The following is a 23,360-nucleotide window of genomic DNA, read 5'->3' on the forward strand; positions in this document are numbered from 1 at the left end:
TTTTTGATTAGGTTGGCCAAAAATTTATCAATTTTGTTGATTTTTTTCAAAAAACCAACTTTTTGATTCATTAATTTTTGAATCTTTTGTTTTCGATTTCATTTAATTCTGCTCTAATTTTAGTTATTTCTTTTCTTCTGCTGGGCTTGCACAGTTGGATGTTCTTCCTTTTCCAGTTGCTTAAGATATCCCATTAAGTTATTGACTTCCTTTCTTTCCATTCTCTTGAGGAAGGCTTGCAACACTATAAATTTCCCTCTTAGGACTGCCTGTGTAGTATACTACAGGTTCTGATAATTCGCATCTTCATTATTATTTTGTTCCCAAAATTTGGCAATTTTCTTCTTAATCTCATTTATGATCCACCTATCATTCAGCATAAGGTTACTTAGTTTCCTTATGAGTAGTTTCATACTTAGTTTCCTGTATGAGTATGTAGATATCTGTTACTGGTGAGTTTAACTTTTATTGCGTGATGATCAGAGAAAATACAAAGAATAATTTCTATACTTTTAAATTTGCTGAGGTTAACTTGTTACCTAAGATGTGATCAATTTTGGAGGATGTTCCCTGGGCTGATGAGAAGAACTTGTATTCAGTTTTGTTAGGATGAAATATTCTGTAGTATCTGTTAAATTCAATTGTTGTATGGTGAAGTTTAAGTCCAAAATTTCTTTGCTTAGTTTCTTATTGCAGGGTATATCCAACACTGCCAAAGGGGTGTTAAAATCTCCAACTATTATGGTGCTAGAAGATATTAAATTGCTCATGTCTGTTACGGTCTCCCTTATAAACCGAGGAGCATTCTGGTTGGGCACATAAATGTTAATAATTGACATCTCTAATGAGTGTTTTCCTGTAACAAATATGAAATGACCACCCTTGTCTTTCCTTACTTTTGTTGGTTTAAAGCCTAGTGGATCTGTAAATAAAATTGCCACCCTGCTTTTTTCTGATTTCCATTTTCCTGGATTACAGATGCCCATCCCTTCACCCTGAGTTTATATTTATTCTTTAAGGTAAGATAAGATTCTTGTATGCAGCAGATATCTGGCCTGAGTTTTTGTATCCAGTCAGCCAACCTGTGCCTCTCAAGAGGATAGTTTAAGCTGTTCACGTTAATTGAGAGTATTGACAAGCCTGGTAGTATTTTGGGTGCCCAGTTTTTCAAAAGTCCAGTGAACATTTTGAATCTTTTCACCACTGTGGAAATTGGTTTTCGTCAACAATTGCAGAGTCAGTTTACTTTGGTGGTAGAGCATTGTGGTAGTCATTATGGAGGATGGGTCTGAGGATATCCTGTATCCTGAAGAACTGGTTTGGTTATGGCAAATTCCTTCAACGTGTGTATGTCATTAAAGTATTTAACTTCTCTGTCATAAATGAGGCTCAATTTAGCTGGATTCAGGATCCTGGGCTGAAAGTTGTTTTTTTAGATTAAAGGTCAGTGACCATCCTCTTCTGCCTTGAAAAGTTTCAGCAGAGAGATCTGCAGTCATTCTAATAGTCGTCCCCTTGTAGGTTATGATTTTCTTACATCTGGCTGCTTGCATGATTTTCTCCTTCATAGTAACTTTGGCGAAGTTAATTACAATGTGCCTAGAAGATGCTTTATTTGGGTTGGGTCGTGCTGGGGTTCTGAAACTGTCTGCTATCTGAATTTCAGTATCTCTTGCCATGCTTGGGAAGTTCTCCTCAATTATCTCTTGGAGTAGAGCATCTGTGCCTTTTGGACCATCCTCTTCTTCAGGGATTCGTATGAGGCAAATGTTTGCTCTTTTGGAGTGGTCCCACAATTCTTTCAGGGAATGATCCATTTTTGCTCTCCATTTCTCTTCCTCTTTGAGTATTTGAGAGCGTTCAAAAGCTTTGTCTTCAATGTCAGAGTTCCTTTCTTCTGCCTGCTCCATTCTGTTACTGAGGGATTCTACTGCATTTCTCAGATCTTTGAGGGCTGCAAGTTCTTGCCTTGATGTGTCAAAATCTTTGGTGATTTTGTCTTTGAATTAATTGAATTCTTGAGACAACTTTTGAATTGCTCCTTGAATTTCTAATTCCATCTTTACCTCCATTCTGTTAATCTTATTACAATCCAAATTCTGAATTCGATTTCTGACATCTCAGCCATTTGTTTATGAATGGGATCTTCTATTGTGTCTCCTTTATCATTCCTTGAGGGAATTGATCTACTTTGATTATTCATGTTGCCAGAGTTTTTCCACTGATTGCGCCCCATGATTATTTTTCACCATTTGGCTAGAGAAGCTGGCATGGTGAAATTGAATTGAGGGCTCCTGGAGTTGTAATTAACCAGCCCTTTACCAAAGAACTGGGACTGGTGATTGCAGCCTTTCCCTTTGAGCTTTACAAAGGTCTCATTCAGAACTATTGCCTGAAACTCTGGGCACCTGCTTGGTGTGGTGAGGCTAGATGGTGCTGACCAGTAATTCAGCTAGTCTCTGTCCAATCCTAGTGAATCAGTGGCTTTGGGCTGACATCTCAGCTGTGGAGATAAATAAGCAACTAAGACAACCTGTTCCTCCACAGGTGACAACTGGAAGGGGAAAATCCCACACTTCCACAGGGTACAACAGGGTACAACATTGGTGGGTCCCTGGGTGATCGGCCCAGGTCAAAAGTTCCAAACCAATTATCCCAGTTGATACAAACACTGGATCAGGTGGGAAAGTTCAAAAGGTCTTCAGCATCTAGGCAGCGGGTGTCCACTGGCAGCTCAATTTGACCGCAGTGGGATGGACCGTGGAGCTGCCATCACTGTCAGGGGTGGTGCTGCCGGTCTAGGGTACTGGTGTGTGCAGGTCACAGGAGCTGGAGAGGATCTGGAGAGCACTGCCACCAGCTGCAAGGGTGTCTCAGTTCACAGAAACCTCCAACTCCCTGGCTTAGGTGATTCTCTTGCCTTAGCCTCCTGAGTAGCTGGGACTCAGGCGCCCGCCACAATGCCTGGCTATTTTTTTGTTGCAGTTTGGCCGGAGGTGGGTTTGAACCTGCCACCCTTGGTATATGGGGCCGGTGCCCTACTCATTGAGCCACAGGTGCCGCCCCCTTCCCCCTTTTTTTTTGAGACAGAGTCTCACTGTGTTGCCCTCGGTAGAGTGCTGTGGTGTCACAGCTCATAGCAACCTCTAACTCTTGGGCTTAAGCGATTCTCTTACCTCAGCCTCCCAAGCAGCTGGGACTATAGGTGCCCATCACAACACCCAGCTTTTTTTTTTTTTTTTTTATGGTAATTGTCATTGTTGTTTAGTAGGCCCGGGCCAGGTAGAACCCTCCAGCCCTGGTGCATGTGGCTGGCGCTCTAACCACTAAGCCACGGGCGCCAAGCCATAGCGTGTACTGTTTTACCATCCAACCAGCAATATGTGAGGGTTCCAATTTCTCCATATCCTTCCTAATACTTGTGGGATTTGTCTTTTCGATTATGGTCACTCTAGTGGGTATGAAGTGGTATTTCAATGTGGTATTTCAATGCAAATGAATTTTGCATCTTTTCATGTACTAATCGGCCATTGTATGTCTTTGTGGGAGAAGTTTCCATTCAGATCTTTTGCCTGCCCATTTTTAAATTGGGTTATTTGCTTTTTATTATTGAGTTATAAGCATTTTTAATATATTCTAGATATAAGTTCCTCATCAGATTTATTATCTGTAAATATTTTCTCCCTTTCCTTGAGCTCACTTTCTTTCTTTCTCTTTTTTTATTTTGAGACAGAGTCTCACTTGTCCTCAGTAGAGTATCCTGGTGTCACAACTCACAGCAACCTGAAACTCTTGGGCTTAAGTGATTGTCTTGCCTTAGCCTCCCAAGAAGCTGGGACTACAGGTGGCTGCTATAATGCCTGGTCTTTTTTTATTTTTATCTTTAGAGATAAGGTCTTGCTCTGGCTCAAGCTGGTCTCCAGCTCATGAGCTCAGGCAATCCACCTGCCTCGGCCGCCCAGCATGTTAGGATTATAGGTGTAAACGACTGTGCCTGGCCCATACATTTCCACTCTTTGACCCCATTTCTTCTCATTATCAAGAATTCACTCACCTCTCAAGCTCTTCAAGTTCCTCTGAAGAAATGTGAGCAAATTGGTCTGGGATCTGTCTTGCAATATTGCTGGAGAATGTACCACACATGTCCGTGGCAGGGAAGGAAAAGGGACTGTATATTGGGAGCTGTAGAAACAATGAGAAAAATGGTAAACTTGTCACCACAAATCTTTTTAGAACAAAGCAATGTATAAACAAATTTGTAAAATTTATTGTGGTATGTAAACATAATTTACTGAATACTTTCTAGGTATTGAACACTGCGCTAAACAATTTACATATATTTTCTCATTTAAACTTTACAAATATCTGAGGAAGGTATTATTATTAGGTCCATTTCATAGACTATGCTATCAGATTCCTTTTTAATTGCCTTATCTATATTTATGCTCTTGTTCCTCTAGCTAGTGTGAACTCCTGGCTAGCCATCATTTTGTATTTACTTTATATATGAGGATAATCTGGTTGTGTAATTTCTTGTCTCATGACTACTAGGGTTGATCTGAAGAAAAGATTTTCCTATATAGAGACTAATGACTAGTTATTTTCACATGCATTCTTTCATTCAATATTGATTGATAAACACTCTGTGTCTGTCCCTGGGCCAGGCATAAGGTGACGTGATAGATGAATAAAACCCAGTCTTTGCTTTGATAAAGCTCCCCTATCTTGAATAGTTTGGAAAATTCTCCTTTCTTTTATAGTTAAATTCCTTAAAAGAGTTGTCTATACTTAGCATCATCAGTTCTCCTCTTTGCATTCTTTCATTTTAAAAAATGAAATACCAATGATTTCAATGTTATGGATTAAAAAGTCAATTATATGGTTTTAGATTCCATGTTGCAACTAACCTTGTTTTATTCAAAAATTGAGATAAAATTTGTGTATTATAAAGTTTACTCTTTTACTACCTTTTTTTTTTTTTTGTAGAGACAGAGTCTCACTTTATGGCCCTTGGTAGAGTGCCGTGGCCTCATACAGCTCACAGCAACCTCCAACTCCTGGGCTTAAGCGATTCTCTTGCCTCAGCCTCCGAACAGCTGGGACTACAAGCGCCCGCCACAACGCCCGGCTATTTTTTGGTTGCAGTTTGGCCGGGGCAGGGTTTGAACCTGCCACCCTTGGTATATGGGGCCGGCACCTTACAGACTGAGCCACAGGCGCCGCCCTAAAGTTTACTCTTTTAAAGTGTTCAATTCACTGGTTTTCAGTATATTCAGAGTTGTACAACCATCACTACTATTTAATTCCAGAATATTTTTATCACCCTCAAAAGGTCAGGAGGTTGTTACAAGACATAAATACTACATAACATATTTTATAAGCAGGAGAGTACCAAAACATGTATAAAGGATCTTCTTGCAGATTTTGCTACGTACAACCGTTACTGGTTAGGATACATACCAGTGATCCTAGGGTCTCCACCCCACGCCTTGCTTGCCTTTCTTCTTTGAAGTGCATCAAACTCTCCAAAGGGGAGATAGCAACTTTTATCTGTCCTTGGCATTCTCCACTGAAGTCTGTGATGTTGTACCAGCCACAGACAAACTGGAAGCCAGAGAGAAGTGGGGAGAGGTCCACCGAAGCAAAGCCAATCACCCTTTCCTCATCTGTGGGGGAAAGAGAGGAGCTGGGCATGGTGGCTCAGTTCTGCCACTGAGATTAGAGGCTGCTCACAGAGATGCTGATTAAGGGGACTAGGGGAGTTCAGTGATTCCAAAGCCATCATAGAAAACAGGTTGAGAAAGACTGGCAACCTACTTTCACTGTTGGGTATTTCTCTTTCTGTAACAGGGAAAAGCTGGCAGAGTTAAGCTTTGTTCTCTTGATATAGGCAATTAAAAAACATCCCTAAACTTAAGAAAGACTTGTTTTCCCTATGCTATCATGTCTCAGAGATTTTCCTAAGGGCAGTGAGTAGTGAAATTATGAAATTATGGGGATTTGCATTTTCCTATTTATATTTGTCTGTATTTCCCAAATTTTCTATCACATACACACACATGCACACACACATAGTATTTAATTGAGAACAAAGTAACAGAACAAGGTGTATAATGAGTGTAGGCTCAGGCTCCTGTTGCTATGATAAGGGGGCTGACCTTAATGACTGAGAAGATCCTCCTTTTTATTGGACAAGCTACCATGCAATGATCTTCACATTCTCATATTCTTGTTCCTTATTCCTCATTTCTGACATGAAAATAGCTGAGGACAATCAGGGCTCTGTCACTGCGTAAGTTCCTATTTTATATAGGCTCCATGCTGTACACTGAATTTCAAAGGCTGAATCTACCAAACATTGACACAAATACAACTAAATAAATCAAGGAATACAAATTTTCTAAAACAGTAGTCATGAGTCTCCCACATGTGTACATTCCTGGTGACACTAAACTCATCACACACTATATAACATTAGTTTAGATGGCTTTCTCTTCTTTAGACTGGGACCTACCTAAAAGAAAAGAGCAGGTATTACTCTCTGTTCCTTCTACTCTTCATACCTGGCATTAATATCTTTCCACATCATGAGAAACCCGATAAACATCACTTAGCACATGAGTGAATACAGGGAGACAGAGAAGCAGTGTGCCTCTGTGGAAGCCATGCAACAGCAAATCCAAGCATGGCTTGGACAGGAAAACACATTCTTGTCACTCCCTGGGCTTCCAGTCACATACATACAATGAGAGGTATTGAACCATATTTAAGACGCCCTCCCCCACAACAACTTGGAGTCTTTGGTTCTATGAACATTTAAAGCTGTATTTCCCAGAGTAGGGGGATAAGTATTTCCCACCTGTACAAATCACTGCACTCAAGATTTGTTATAGTTTTGCTAAGAAAACTAATCTTGTTTTATTTTGTTATCACGCACATAACTTGTTCTTGATACCTTGTAATGCTGTGCAACCACATTTTTAGGGTTTTGCTAAATATAAAAGCACTAAGTCCTAAACATACTTGAGGACAATTCTGGCTAAGTATATCGTGGAGAAAAAGAATAGCTTTGAAGAGCCAAATTTAACATCCAATTTAGCAGGACAATCCCTATTCTCCCTTTGCAGTGATGTCCTAGTGATCTTGAACTTCTCTCATAATCTTTATTTCTCCAGGGCTTTATATTTGCTGTCCCCCCTGATCATGGCATGTTCTACTCCCTCATTTTTCAGCTGAGGTGTGCTCTGGGAAACCTTCTCTGACATCCTAAGCCTGGGTTAGAGATCCTCTACCAGAAGACCCTGTATTTGCCTAATCATATCATACTATAATTTTTTATATCTTCCACGGACTATAAGCTCTGCGAGGACAGGAACCATGTCTGTCTTATTTTACCTTTGTATCCCTAGCACTTAGCATAGTGCCTGGCACAGAGTAGAAACACAAATATCTGCTGAACAAAGCTGTAATAGTTTTGCCGAGTTCATGTAGAAAGGATGGAGGTAAGGGGAGAGAGATCTACATACCCTGAGAGATAGAACTAGATGAATAATGGTCAGTTTGGTCTAGGACATTTTTCTCACCTTAATTTATGACAGGATGTTATAGGATCTTTTATGGGTACTGGAATGTAGGGGATGTATTTTATTCTCTATACACAAAAGTTCTAGCACAGTACCTGACACATAGTAGGCATAATAAAGAAAAAAGTTCTATTAAGCAACCATTATGTAGTACTTTCCATATATATTACTTATAATCCTCAAAAACCCTACAAATAAGGAAAGAAAGGTAAGACGAAAAAAGGTGAAATGATTTATTTCACTGTTATTAAACAGCAGAGCCAAGGTTTGAGCCTAGGTCTGGATAAGGTAAAAGCTAAATTAAGTGTTGAACTGTGAACCCTGGTCTGCTCAACAATGTTTGTAGTACTTTAGAAACAAGAAAAGCAAGAGAGGAGTGTGGAGCCTAGCTAAATAGGAAAGTGACTTACAGTCAGTGCCTGCTACATTTGTGAGATTGGGTAGTGGTAGGGGACCTAAGTGAATCTAGAACAGCAGCATGAAACTAATCATCAAAACAAGGGATTCACACAGCAGCACTCACAAACATGAGCAGAGGCAGAGACAAAGTTAGTTCTCTTTACACTCTGATTACTCTCAGGTCTTTATTAGGGTTTGAGGTTAGCTCTAAAATTTACCACTGGCAAACAAAATTCAACTATGACTCTGTAGGTAACTCAAAACAACTGAAGGTTTGGAAACCGGGATCCCGGCAGGAATCTTAAAGGAGAAAGATTTATAGGAGAGATTTAGTGAGACAAAAATTTTTTTTCTTTTCTTTTCTTTTTTTTTTTTTTTGACACAGAGTCTCACTATGTTGCCCTCAGTAGAGTGCTGTGGTGTCACTGCTCAAAACAACCTCAAACTCTTGGGCTTAATTGATTCTCTTGCCTTAGCCTCCCAAGTAGCTGGGACTACAGGAACTGCAAGGCCTGGCTATTTTTTTGTTATAGTTGTCATTGTTGTTTAGCTGGCCCCGGCTGGGTTTGAACCTGCCACCCCCAGTGTATGTGGCTGGCGCCCTAACCACTGAGTACAGGCGCTGAGCCAAGAGACAAAATTTTCTAAGCTGTAAAATAGCTGGATGTTCTCACCACCTCATTTTTCTATTTCATTCAATCTTGCTAGCATGGGGAAGTACAAACAACGAATGCTGATAGCCTGCAAGAACTGGGTTCAAAACCTGGCTCCACCGATTGACAGCCTAGACTAAGCTTCCTTGGGCTTCAGCCTTTATACGTACAAGATGAAATTATATTTTTACCTTGTAGGATTAGAGATATTTGTAAAGCTCTTAGCACATTGCCACTCTCTAATAAAAACAATAAAAACTGATGTGGTATTTACAAAGTATCAAGCTCTCATTCAGTTCTCCAAAAAACCCCTATGAAGTAGGCATTATTATTATTATCCCCATTTTGCAGATATAAAAACTGAAGCACGGAGAAGTTAACTCATTCACCCGAGGTCACACTACCACAGTAAGCAGTAGAATTGGCATTTGACTCCAAACGAGTCTGGCTTCAGAGTCAAGGATCTCTCTCTCTCTCTCTCTCTTTTTTTTTTTTTTTGCAGAGACAGAGTCTCACTTTATGGCCCTCAGTAGAGTGCCGTGGCCTCACACAGCTCACAGCAACCTCCAACTCCTGGGCTTAAGCGATTCTCCTGTCTCAGCCTCCAGAGTAGCTGGGACTACAGGCGCCCGCCACAACGCCTGGCTATTTTTTTTTTTTTGGTTGCAGTTTGGCCGGGGCCGGGGTCGGGCTTGAACCCGCCACCCTCGGTATATAGGGCCGGCACTCTACCGACTGAGCCACAGGCGCCGCCCTCTCTCTCTCTTTTTTGACAGAGTCTCACTCTGTCACTCAGTTAGAGTGCAATGGTGTCATTTTAGTTCACTGCAACCTTAAACTCCTGTGCTCAAGTAATCCTCCTACCTCAGCCTCCTGAATAGCTGGGATTGCAGGCATGAGCCACTACACCTAGCTAAGTTTTTCTATTTTTAGTAGAGACAGGGTCTCACTCTTGCTCAGGCTGGTCTCAAACTCCTGACATCAAGTAATCCTCCCACCCTGGCCTCCCAGAGTGGTAGGATTATAGGTGGAAGCCACTGCACGCCCAGCTAGAGTCAAAGCTCTTAACACGGCTATGTTTTGCCTCTTAATAAATGGTAGCTGAGTAAAACTGGATTCAAAGACCATGATGTCTATACCTCCATCTTGGGGAGGGTCTTAAAACAAGGAAGTTATAAGTTGTCAGACTCTAGTCTTATGTACTGCCTGAAAATGCTATGCTCCTGGTTAATAAGCCAGAGTCAACAGAAGTGATTTTTATCTCATACAAAGTAGGGAAAAACTACTTACATGTGACAGGCTGTACACTGTGATTGTTGACATATAAAATTGCAAAGACTCAAATGTTCTAGGATTTCTGCACTAAGCAGGCAGTCAAACAAAATGATATGACTTCTAAGTATTTAAATTTCACAGGAGAACAACATAGCATGCTATGGGATTACCCTCTACCATATATCTGTGTTCTCAGCACCATCATCAAACAGCTTCACTTGGTTAAAAAGGATTAAAAAAGGATTGGCAAACTGTCAACATGATGTGAGCTCCTTTTTATAATCTGCTTGATGTTTATGGAACAGAGTTCATACCTCCTTTATGCCACACTTTGAAGACCAGGGTTTGCTGTAGGTCCAGAAGAAGTTCTTTTGATAGCCTAATAAGAAAAACAATCATAAATTAACTGTGTAGGAATCTGCTCCAGTATAAAACTTAGATTTGAAGACTATCTTGTAGTTTGCCACTTTCCTAATACCATTTCATCTTCAGAACCATCTTCTAGGATATATTTTTATCTTCAAAGTTAAAATGAGAGGATAGAAGCTCAGAAAAGTGAAGTACCTTGCCAAAACTTGAGAACAGGCTCCCCTAATACAATGCTTCCTGATGTTTCTCTAAGACAAAGGAGGGGCTTTCTTTAAAGCCCCTCAACATGTATGAACAGTTAGTTTTATTGGAATGGGCAAGGATTCTTCTTATGTCTTAGAGTGGCGGAATGTGAGAAGGAAGAAAAAGGAGAAAAAAACATTTATTGACATTTAATCACCACAAAAGCCTATGATGTGGGTACTTTATTTATTTATTTATTTGAGACAGAGCCGTAAGCTATCACCCTGGGTAGAGTGCCATGGCGTCACAGCTCACAGCAACCTCAAACTCCTGGGCTTAAGCAATTCCCTTCCCTCAGCCTCCAGAGTAGCTTGGACTACAGGCATCTGCCAACATCTAGCTATTTTTTGGTTTGGCAGGCCTGGGCCGGATTCGAACCTGCCAGTTCTGGTGTATGTGGCTGGTGCCTTAGCAGCTTGAGCTAAAGGCGCCACCTAATGTGGGCATTATTATCCCTCTTTAGAGATGATGAAGCTGGGCTCAGAGAGTAAAGTGACTTGCTCAAGGTCATCTAAAAGTATCAGGGCTGGTTTGCCTGACTTCAGTGCTACATCAGGCAGAGGCAAGGCAACAAAAAAATAACAAAAGTGTGGCTCAGCACCTGTAGCACAGAGGTCATGGCACCAGCCACATGCACTAAGGCTGACAGGTTCAAACCTGGCCCAGGTCTGCTAAACAACAATGACAACTGCAACAAAAAATAGCCAGGCGTTGTGGTGGGTGCTTGCAGTCCCAGTTACTTGGGAGGCTGAGGCAGGAGAATCACTTAAGCCCAAGAGTTTAAGGTTGCTGTGAGCTGTGACGCCACAGTACTCTACTGAGGGCGACATAGTGAGACTCTGTCTCAAAAAACCAAAAAAAAAAAAAAAAAAAAGGTGTCAAACATTCATACCAGATAAAGAATTTGAAGTGAAATTCACTGAGTAACTCTAACACTGTCTACATGAAGTAAATCACAGTTTTAAATAACACAGGTTTTTTTTTTTGCCTTCAGTAAAGTTCTGTGGCATCATAGCTCCCAGCAACCTCCAACTCTTGGGCTTAAGTGATTCTCTTACCTCAGCCTCCCAATTAGCTGGGGCTACAGGCGCTCGCCACAACACACAGCTACTTTTGTTGTTGTTGTTGCAATTGTTATTGTTGTTCACCTTCAGTGTATGTAGCTGGTGCCCGTAACCACCGCGCTACGGGCGCCGAGCCTAACTAAAAAAGGTTTTTTTTTTTTAATTTATTTTATTTTTTACAGTTTTGGTCGAGGCTGAGCTTGAACCCGCCACCTCCTGTATATGGGGCTGGTGACCTACTCCTTGAGCCACAGGCACCACCCTAACAAAGGTTTTAAAAGTTCCAAATCAGGTGCCACTGTTTCAGGCAAGCAAGCGGGGGATTGAGGGAAAACCAAGAGACTTGACTTCATCCTCAAATGACTCCAAGGAACTGAAGAGAGCCTACTTCAAGACCAATGAGAAGCATGGTATTTATGTAAAAGAAATACTGTGTCAGAGATTCTAATTCTAGCTGGGAGACAGAAGACGCACCATTGAATTGCAGCTCTACTATTATCACCTGAGTGACTGTGAGCATGTAGTTAGCTTCTCTTGAGCCCTGGCTCTCCTACTTGTTAAATGGCACATTATCTACCTACAAGTTGCTAGGCAGATCAAAGGACACAGTTTTGTGATAAAGAAACTGTAACAGCACCATTATTCATCTTTCTTTTAATCCTGCCTATGTAACCTCCCCAGGCTATAATCTCAACTATAAAGTGAAGGCATAAAATTACGGAGATTGCTAATGTCCTTTCATCATAAAATTTTGTTATTACTTTAGGTTAATGAATGAACAAATCACCTTCAGTTAGAAGTGTAACCCTCTGATTTCTTAACTTTAGGGGCAGATTTGATAATGTATATAAAATACCCTGGGCACTATGGCCAGGATTAATATAATTTCCAGTAGCTCATCACAGTACTATTCGTGCTCAGTTTTCACTGCGGTTCCAGCTCCTGACTCAGGCCAGCCTCTTAAAACAACTCAATTCAGTACATAAACATGGTGAGACAACAGCAGATCAGACATCATGAGGTATAGCTAGTGTTGGTGGACAAGAATTAAATTTTATAAAAGGTTATGCAGTGTGAGTTCTAATACTAATTGTTACTATTATCATAACACTGCATCCATCACCTTTTATACAGTTAATTCTTGGCCTCCTATGCCAGCCGCTACCCTTGACTGGCACTGCAACATGACTGAAGGGGCTCTATCTTCCTATGTTTTGAGCCTTCCAAAGGAGATCTAACATTTGTTGCATATGTACTATGTACTATGATTTCCTGAATGTCATGTAATTTGAACCTCACAATGTCCTTGTAAAAATTCTCCCCACTTTACAGATGAGGAACCTGTTGCTCAGGTTACATAAGATATTATGTAACTTGATCACAGAGCTAGTAAATGATAGAGACAGGCTTGGAGGCCACGTCTCTCTGGTCCAAGCCCAGGTTCTTTCCATTACACCAGAAATCTTTTCCAAGGACAAATAATTTGCAACCTTTCCTGAGATTAGTTCTCCCTCCTTCCCATTCTTTATCACCTGGATAACTTGTAAACAACCTTCCTCAGTATTTGCTGAAGTGTCTTATTTATGAAGTCTTCTCTGTACTTCTAAGTTGGTTTAAATAATTTTTTTTCTGAGCTCCACTGGCATCCTTTTTGCTTCTCTTTAAATACACAATCGTAATTTTTTTTTTTTTTTTGGAGACAGAGTCTCACTTGTCGCCCTTGGTAGAGTGCCGTGGTGTCATTATCTCACAGCAACCCCAAACTCTTGGGCTCAAGCGACCTTCTTGCCTCAGCCTCCCAAGTAGCTGGGACTACAGGTGTCTGCCATAACGCACAATGCGAGGCTATTTTAGAGATGAGGTCTCGCTTTGGCTCAGGCTGGTGTTGAGCCTGTGAGCTCAGGCAATCCACCCACCTTGGCTTCCCAAGTATTAGGATTACAGGCGTGAGCCACCATGCCCAGCTATAATTTTTTTTTTTAGGAGACAGAATCTCGCTCTGTCACCCTGGGTAGGAGTGTAGAGTGCAGTGGCGTCAACTCACTGCAACCTCAAAGTCTTGGACTTAAGTCCTGCATCAGCCTGCATCAGCCTCCTAAATAGCTGGGATTACAGGTACAGGCTACTATGCCTGGATAATTTTTTTATTTTTATAGAGATGGGGTCTTGCACTTGATCTGGTGCTTCTGAGTTCAAGCAATCCTCCTGCCTCAGCCTCCCAGCATGCTAGGATTACATCACACCACACCCAGCCAGTTGTAATTTTTACTGGTATTTCTTTCCAGATAGATCATGAATACCTCAGTAGCAGAGAGTGCCTTAACCATATTAAACCATGTTTAATTCCAAGTACCTAAAACAGAGCTGGGCATATAAGAGGTCCTCTCATAATTTTTGAACTGTACTGACTAGAATTAAAACATAACAAAACCTTAAAACCACTGCTAGTTGTGAATTTATAAATATTGGGATTAAATCCTTAGATAAAAGCATTTTCTAGATGTGCTCAAATATCATGTTGGTTATAACCCTTGCTCTGACTTTACCTCTTAGGAGTAAAATGCAGATTCTGGAAGGCTGACAGGCATTAGAAAATACAATACAAACCTTGACTGGTGTTGAAAATTCCAGACCGGAGAATTTGTGTTTTCAATCACCTGGGTGTATATAGGAGATGGCTCATCGGCTGTTGCAAACGATACACAACAACTGGGGATTGATACTTTCCGTTCTGTCAAGGGGCTCCCTGAAACAGAATGACTGTATTTTAGGTACTGAATAAGCCTCCTATTACAAAGACATAGCAGGACTATTGCTAGCCCTCTTCTACTTTTGGGTCTTTGCTTGAAATATTGCCTATTATCTGAAATATTTTCAGTGAAGTGACCTTTCTGCTACTTCATCTGTCCTTTCAAGGCTCAGTCTATAAATATTACTCAGCAAAAAGTGACTTTTTTCTCCTTGTACTTTGTGGTATGATGGAAAATACTGGATTGAGAGGCAAAAGACAGCATGGAACTGCAAAGAGTCCTGGACTTACAAGTTATATCCAATTATCAGCTCTGCTATATACATTCCATGTGACTTTGGCCAAGGATTACCTAGGCCATAGTGCCTTCAACTGTAAAATGGTGCATGTTACATCTCCTAAGATGTTGAAAGGATAATAAATACTAAGATTAAAAAAAAAACTGGGGTACTGAGAGGTTAAATTAGTGGGTCATGTACTTATCAAATGGTACAACTTCAGATTCTGGCTCTGACTTTCTGCTCTCTTCCTCGGTGCTACCTATGAAGGTGGCAGCCATCTCCTATTCAGCATCATGGCCGCCCTCAGACCCTCTGGAGAAGCTGAAGATTGTCAAAAAGAGGACCAAGAAGTTTATCCGGCAACAGTCGGACAGATATGTCAAAATTAGGCATACCTGGCAGAAACCCAGAGGTTTTGACAACAGGGTTTGGAGAAGATTCAAGGGCCAGATCTTGATGCCAAACACTGATTATGGGAGCAACAACAAAACAAAGTATATGCTGCCCAGTGGTTTCTGGAAGTTCCTCATCCATAACATCAAGGAGCTAGAAGTGCTGCTGATGTGCAATAAATCTTACTGAGCAGAGACTGCTCACAATGTTTCCTCCAAGAACCTCAAAGTCATTGTGGAAAGAGTCACCAATCCCAACTCTTAGCACTGTATTCTGAACTTGAAAGACTTAGTGGTTTCCTCCAGAAAATTTAGCCTAGAGCCCACTCTTTTAGCCCTTCCAATGACTTAATATTATATGTTAAATTCCTTGCTACTTAAAATAGCTAGAGTGGATTCTATTTCTTGTAACTAGACCTTGCCTGATACAGCTTTCTTCTGTCTCTCCCACTTTCCTTTGTAGATCTCCAGCTTCAAATGGTTTCTTCCAATAAAATGTCATAAACCCCTGTAACTTGCCTTTATCACAGCAATTCTCAAGACACTCTACAATAATCAGTGTTTCTCTTACTAGACCGAAGACTCCTTGAATGCAAACCTTTATAAAGGTTTGTAGACTCCCCATTGGTTTTTGTCTCCAGATGGTTGCTAGGATTGGAGAGGAGAGCAATATCTGCTCAAGAAAGCTCTGAGAGAGATCAGCAGAGAGGACTGACTGCTATTCCAGAGGCAGGACACCCAGTATCCTTGCATTCTGTCATTGATTTAGTATGACATGTCAGGTACACCACTTTATTCTGGCTCCCTGGCCCTCAATTGTCTCATCTAAACCATGTGATCTCAAGTCACTTCCCACAATAAATCCTAATTCTAGATATGAAAGCACATGTAATGAGAATAAGATGGAGTCAGGCTAGGGTCAACACGACACAGCTGGTTTGGTCAGTTTAGGTTTAAGTGACTTTTCCTCAGTCTCCCATTCTTATTTTATAAATTCAATTTTAAATTGAAAGTGTGTATCTTGAGGAGTTTATTAGGGCAACTGATTTAAGAGATTAACTTTGTTTTTTTGAGACAGAGTCTTACTTTGTCACCCCCAATAGAGCGCCATGGCATCTTAGCTCACAGCAACCTCAGACTCCTGTGCTCAAGCAATCCACCTGCCTCAGCCTCCCAGAGGGCTGGATTACAGGTGTGAGCCACTGCGCCAGGAGAGATTAACTTTTGAATTAGAAGGTTGTTTTGGGTCATGGTTTATATCACTTATTGTTTATTATGGGTCATGGGTTATGGAAATTACTATTGTTTAAGGTAAGTGTGAATTAGGGTTCATATGGCTCTTGCCTTTAACTTTTATGTTAACTTTTATGAAACTGTGATTTTGGAAATAGAAGAACAGAACAGTCTTGGAGAGGCTACTCTCAATATTCTGTAGAACTGCTGGCCTTCTGACAAAGTTTGGTGGACCTATCTTGTTCTCTGCATATTGGCTGACAGTGACAGGCGGCTGGACCCTCTTCAACCGGTAACAGATATATACCAATCTTGCTCAGATCACTCTCGTATACCACTGCCCCTCCATTATGCGTCCAGTTTATTTTTAAAGCTACTATTTGTTAAAGGGCTTGAAGAAAACCACTATTTTGACTGTGGGAGAAAATTGTTGCTTAAACATTCTTGAACAGAAACATTCCGTTTAGCCAAATAGACAGGTGATAAAGAAGTCAGCTTGGAAGAGCAGGTGTATCAGGTTTCCCTGGCTCTTCCCTTGTAGGTAGAAATTCATTGGTGTCAGCTCAGCACTTGTAGCTCAAATGGCTAGGGCGCCAGACACATATACTGGAGCTGGCGGGTTTGAATCCAGGCTGGGCCTGCCAAACAACGACAACTACAACCAAAAAAAAAAAAAAAAAAGTCAGGCTTTGTGGCGGGCGCCTGTAGTCCCAGCCACTTGGGAGGCTGAGGCAAGAGAATTGCCAAGAATTTGAGGTTGTTGTGAGCTGTGATGCCACAGCACTCTACCCAGGGCAACAGCTTGAGATGCTGTCTCAAAACAAAAAAGAAAAAAGAAATTCATCTGTATTTGTTTACATTTCTGAAAAAGGTCAAGTTTTGAAACACTTTTGGAGGAAGCCCAGAATCAAGCCACTGTATCTCCCATAGGGTTTGAATCCAGGGGTTCTCAAACTGCGGCCCGTGGGCCACATGAGGAGGTGTGATTGTATTTGTTCCCGTTTTGTTTTTTTACTCCAAAATAAGATATGTGCAGTGTGCATGGAATTTGTTTATAGTTTTTTTTTTTTAAACTATAGTCCGGCCCTCCAACGGTTTGAAGGACAGTGAACTGGCCCCTTGTTTAAAAAGTTTGAGGATGCCTGGATACACATTGAGAGCACTTAAAAAGACTTGAGGTGAGCTGCCTTTATATTTTAAGAATTTTCACTGAACTTCCTGTGTTTTACATTAAGTATGAAGAGTTTTTTCACGCATTAAGAAAGGCATTATTGGCGGCGCCTGTGGCTCAGTGACTAGGGCGCCGGTCCCATATGCCGGAGGTGGCGGGTTCAAACCCAGCCCTGGCCAAAAAAAAATAAAAAAAAAAAAAGAAAGGCATTATTCTGCTCGGGAGGCTGAGGCAAGAGAATCGCGTAAGCCCAAGAGTTAGAGGTTGCTGTGAGCCGTGTGACGCCACGGCACTCTACCCGAGGGCAGTACAGTGAGACTCTGTCTCTACAAAAAAAGAAAAAAAAAAAAGAAAGGCATTATTGTGGCTGGGTGCAGTGGCTCATGCCTGTAGTTCTAGCACTATGGGAGGCTGAGGCGGGTGGATAGCTTGAGACGAGTCTGAGCAAAAGTGAGATGCTGTCTCTACTAAAAATAGAAAAACTGAGGCAAGAGGAGACTCTGTTAAAAAAAAAGGCATAATTGTTTCAATGAGATTAAAATAACTTCTCATATTTGGATAATACTTTATAGCTTGCAAATTGTTTTTTTACACCCTAAATTTTTTTTTTTTTTAGGACAGAGTCTTACTATGAAGCCCTCGGCAGACAGCTCATAGCAACCTGAAACTCGTGGGCTTAAGTGATTCTCTTGCCTCAGCCTCTCAAGTAGCTGGGACTATAGGCACCCGACACAATGCCTGGCTATATTTTGGTTGTATTGTTGTTTAGCTGGCCCGGGCCGGGTTCGAACCCACCAGGTTCAGTGTATGTGGCCAGCACCATAACCACTGCTACAGGGGCTGAGCCTTTCACCCTAAATTTGTGTTGATGACATCTCGGAAAATCATATAAGTTAGGCATTTCCATCCCTATTTTACAAATAAGGCAACCAAGGAACAGAGAAGTTTAACAGTGTTCATCACACACCTGGTTAATGAGCATTTGAAAGAGTGAGTCAGGTGTCCTGACTCTATCTACTCAAGAGTTTTTCCTTTGCAATAGTTCTAATTAACTCTGTTTATTATTATTGTTATTAATTTTTGAGACAGAGTCTCACGTTGTCACCCTTGGCAGAGTGCCATGGTGTCATAGCTCACAGCAACCTCAAACTTTTGGGCTCATGTGATCCTCTTGCCTCAATTTTTTTCTTTTTTGCTGAGACAAGAGTTTTATTTTGTTGCCCTCGGTAGAGAGCTATGGCATCACAGCTCATAGCAAGCTCAAACTCTTGGGCTTAAGTGATTCTCTTGCCTCACCCTCCCAAGTAGGTGGGACTACAGGTGCCCACTACAACACCTGGCTATTTTTTTAGAAACAAGGTCATGTTCTGGCTCTGGCTGAGGCTGGTTGTGAACCTGTCAGCTCAGGCTATCCACCCGACTTGGCCTCTCAGTGTGCTAGGATTACAGGTGTGAGCCACAGTGCCCGGCCTAGATTTTTTCATTTTTCTTTCTTTTTTTTTTTTTTTTTTAGTAGAGACAGGGTCTTATTCTTGTTCAGGCTGGTCTCCAACTCTTGCCACTGTGCCTGGCCTATAATTAACTTTGTTTAGTGAAGTGAAAAGCTCCTTGGCTCGGCACCTGTAGCTCAGTGGTTAGGGCGCCAGCCACATATACTGGGGTGGTGGGTTCAAATCCACCTGGGCCTGATAAACAACAATGACAACTACAACAAAAAAAATAACCAGGCTTTTGGCGGGTGCCTAGTGTCCCATCTACTTGGGAGGCTGGGGCAAGATAATCACTTAAGTCCAAGAGTTTGAGTTTGCTGTGAGCTGTGATGCCATAGCATTCTACTAAGGGCAACAAAGTGAGACTGTCTCAAAAAAAAAAGAAAAAAAAAAGGCAAAAACTGAGGCAAGAGGATCACATGAGCCCAAGAGTTTGAGGTCGCTGTGAGCTGTGATGCTACCACACTCTACTGAGGGTGACATAGTAAGACTCTGTCTCAAATAAAAAAAAAGCTTCCCCTCTGTCTGGCTCAGATTGAATGAAGGGAAATTTTCCCCTCAAGCGATGCCTAATTTTGTTATGTTAATAAACATTTAGCCTAGCAGTTCTATTAGGGTAATATTAACGACATTTCCTCTATGTCACACATACATAAGATGAGTCAGATCTGATTCTGGATCTGGGGGAGACAGACACAAATACCCAATAAGAAAAAGATTATGCCAGAAGCACAGGCAGGTGTGGGAACCCAGAGGGTTGGGTGGGTTAAAGAGTACCTCTAAAAGCTGATGGTAGGCGTGGTGGCTCACCGTCATCCTAGCACTCTGAGAGGTTGAGGTGGGTGGAATGCCTGAGCTCACAGGGTCAAGACCAGCCTGAGCCAGAGTGAGACCTCATCTCTAAAAATAGCCGGGTGTTGTGGCAGGCACCTGTAGTTCCAGCTACTTGGGAGAGTGAGGCAAGAGGATCACTGGAATCCAGGAGTTTGAGGTTACTGTGAGCTATGATGCAAGGATGACAAAGTGAGACTCTGTCAAAAAAATAAAATAAAATAAAATAAAAGTTGATGGTACTGAAGTGGACTTTGGTTTTTACTGAGTATAATTTATATTACTTCAAATCATTTTATGTCTAAGTTCCTTACTTGCCTCATTTGTGAAATAGGCCTAGAGACACTTGTTTTGCCTAATGTAAGCACATAAATGTTAAAAGTACCAAAAATGATACTTGTTTTTTTTTTTCTGAGACAGAACCTCACTTTGTTGCCCTTGGTAGAGTGCTGTGGCATCACTGCTTACAGCAACCACAAACTCCTGGGCTTAAGTGATTCTCTTGCCTCAGTCTCCCAAGTAGGTGGGACTACAGGCACCTACCTCAACGCCCAGCTATTTTTAGAGATGAGGTCTCGCTCTGGCTCAGGCTGTCTTGAACCTGTGAGCTCAGGTAATCCACCCGCCTCAGCCTACCAAGTGCTGGGATTACAGGCGTGAGCCACCATGCCCGGCCCCCAAAATGATTCTTAACTTAAGGTTCCCCCAGAGCTTTCTCTAACAGAAGTATCCAAGAACCTCTTCTATTTTCAGAATCAGGACTACAGTGGGGACGACATAAAGTTTTATAGCTGCTTCAGGTTTAAGATTGGCTCAGGGCTATTTATGAATCCCCTACATGGAAGAACACAACTCATTTCCTTCTTTAAGGAACAGCTTCCAAGGCATAAAAGGGATAGACACACTGAGAACAGTGTTGAATGCAGGAGGAAAGCCAACATGGACACTAAGGAAGCATCTATGATTTTCGCAAAAGCTTGCCAAGTTATAGATGACTTACAGAGAGGGCGATATGCTGCTCTCAACTCCTTATTCCTTTTATTTTCCTAACATGGGCCATGGGTTAGGACCGCAGCTGGGGACACACTTCCAGGTTGCCTTTGAGAATGCTCCCTCAGCTTCTTATTCTTAGATGAAAGCAGAAGAGAATCCTAGAGATGACCTTGTGTGATCATCTCATTTCAGAGTTGAGGAAAAGAGAAATGGGTTTGCTCAAAGTCAAAAGGCAAGTTAATGGTTCAGCTATGGCCAGAACCTAGTCTTCTGACTCCCATTCCAAAACACTTTCTATAATATTATTATTTGGAAGGCATGATAAGGTCAGGTGTTTTTTGCAGGAGGAAAGCGTACATGGACTTATCACATGCATCGAAGATGTCTTCTCACCAACTCAGGTCTTCATAATGTACCTAAGGCCAGGGATTTGATGCATACTTTTTTGCAGGAGGAAAGACTACATGGGCTTATCACTGTAAGGGTTGAAATCAGGATCCAAGAGAAACCTCTGAAAGTCAGATGTCCATCTTGATGCTTGCCTTGACCTAGAAAGAGGCTAAATAAAAAGCGATTTACAGGTTTGCAATCCATGCCAGAGGTGTTATTTCTTTCTTTCTTTCTTTTTTTTGAGACAGAGCCTCAAGTTGTTGCCCTGGGTAGAGTGCTGTGGCATCACAGCTCACAGCAACCTCCAACTCCTGGGCTCAAGCGAGTCTCCTGCCTCCACCTCCCAAGTAGCTGGGATTATAGGCGCCTGCCACAACGCCTGGCTATTTTTTTGGTGCAGCCGTCATTGTTGTTCGGCAGGCCTGAGCTAGATTCAAACCCACCAGCTCAGGTGCATGTGGCTGGCGCCTTAACCACTTGAGCCACAGGCGCCGAGCTAGAGGTGTTATTTCTAATTCACTAAATAGGAGGACATTATGTTTGCTTTGCTGTATCATGAGAATCAGGGTGATGGGACAGAGAAATAAATACACTGTCCCTAAGGAACAGGCAGCTTCATGGACAGACACATTAACAAGTACAGAGTGATAAATAATATGAAAAGAAGAATCCTGTGGGAGTAGCAAGGGAATTAACTATGGTAATTTCAAATAAATCACAGGTATAAATGATAATCTAAGATATCTGCTGTAATTTCAATAGGAAATATCTGTAATTTTTATTGTGATGTCTCTGTTGACATCACGGGTACTGTTATTATGAAGGTCTATTGCCTACATTAATAATTAAAGGAAATGTTGAATTTTAATTAGATATTAATAAAGATATAATTATTCTCCTATCCAACAGTGTATGGATTCCTTGGGAGTTTAATGGACCCAGTGTTAAGAATCCCTGGCCTTAGGTACATTATGAAGACCTGAGTTGGTGAGAAGACATCTGTGAAAAATTTAAGAGACGGAACTAGCTTAGGTGTCCTGGCTCATGCCTATAATCCTAGCACTCTGGGAGGCTGAGGTGGGAGGATCACTTGAGCTCAGGAGTTCGAGGCCAGCCTGAGCAAGAGTGAGACCCCACCTCTACAAAAGAAAAAAAAAAAAGGAAAAATTAGCTGGGTGTAGTGGCATATACCTGTAGTCCCAGCTACTTGGGAGGTTGAGGTGGGGGGATTGCTAAGCCCAGGAGTTTGAGGTTACAGTAAGTTATGATGATGCCACTGCACTTTACCTGGGGCAACATGATGACACCTGTCTCAAAAAAAAAAAAAAAGAGAAGACTGAGCTATTTAATGGGTCCAATGATTTGATTGTGGATGAGGGAAAGAGAAGTATCTATGTTGATACTCAGGTGGCTGGACTAAGGAATTTATGATATGCAACATTAGGATAATTGACAAGGTCCGCTTTAAGTTCAGAAAGGCTTTTTTATGTGCTTAAACCTTTAAGCTTGAGAAGTATATTGTTTAACGGTTCGCATATATCTGGCCATGATTTGAAAGATCTGTGAAGAGAGGACCATCCTAAGTACTCACATATATGTTCCTGGATAAGTGACCAGAGCATACCTTTCAAACTCAAGTGCATTGCTCTTTCTACAAGTATACTGACTGCAAAAGTTCCATCCAACTCAGCAGGGCCCTCCTGAGCCAGACTGACTTCAGCTGCAGTGCTGTTGCAGGGGACCTGGGAGGAGGCAGGAGACTTCTGGTGGCTGCAGGATGGAGAAAGCTGGATCTTATCATTTCTTCTGGGGAGCTGCTCAGACTCACTGTGGCTGCTGTAGTCCATGGAGTCCAGCTCATGAGTGGGCTCAGGGAGTGGGGAAAGAGAGGAAAGAACTATATGAACTCGCAAGGCAGCTCCTGAGAGGTTGGAAGTATTTCGTCCAAACAGAGGATACACACCTGTAAAAGGATGGAAAATAAGCTGAGGCAAGCTGGAACCAAGAACACCCTCTTAGCTTGGAGGAAATACTAACTGAGGTTGTGTGCAGTCCTCTTTCCTTTGAAAGACCTACAGACCTCAACACACTAGTTTACAAAAGAAACTGCAAAGATGAGAATTTTTACCTTACCCCTACTATTTTCAATAATGGAACATAGTGAGATCTCTGAATTAAAGCCAGAGCCAAAGCCAAATGACTAGAGCGGAGCTGTCTGCTCTGCTAAATGGCAACTAGACTTAG

General features: G+C 41.7%; 1 protein-coding gene across 4 annotated transcripts in view; it reads right to left on the bottom strand.

The window, feature by feature from the left end:
• C2CD3 (C2 domain containing 3 centriole elongation regulator) overlaps positions 1–23,360 on the bottom strand; it is a 163,218-nt gene that overhangs the window by 42,707 nt on the left and 97,151 nt on the right. For 2 of the 4 annotated variants that reach the window (XM_053560621.1, XM_053560618.1), the window contains exons 24-28: positions 22,741–23,079; positions 14,194–14,332; positions 10,225–10,289; positions 5,461–5,666; positions 4,055–4,182 (exon numbers count right to left, since the gene is read on the bottom strand). In XM_053560621.1, coding sequence (XP_053416596.1) covers positions 4,055–4,182; positions 5,461–5,666; positions 10,225–10,289; positions 14,194–14,332; positions 22,741–23,079 — 877 coding nt within the window. The remainder of the gene's footprint in view (positions 1–4,054; positions 4,183–5,460; positions 5,667–10,224; positions 10,290–14,193; positions 14,333–22,740; positions 23,080–23,360) is intronic. The other 2 variants (XM_053560619.1, XM_053560620.1) reach the window with 2 other exon arrangements.

This window comes from Nycticebus coucang, chromosome 14, assembly GCF_027406575.1.
Source record: "Nycticebus coucang isolate mNycCou1 chromosome 14, mNycCou1.pri, whole genome shotgun sequence".
In the NCBI taxonomy this organism is placed as follows: domain Eukaryota; kingdom Metazoa; phylum Chordata; class Mammalia; order Primates; family Lorisidae; genus Nycticebus; species Nycticebus coucang.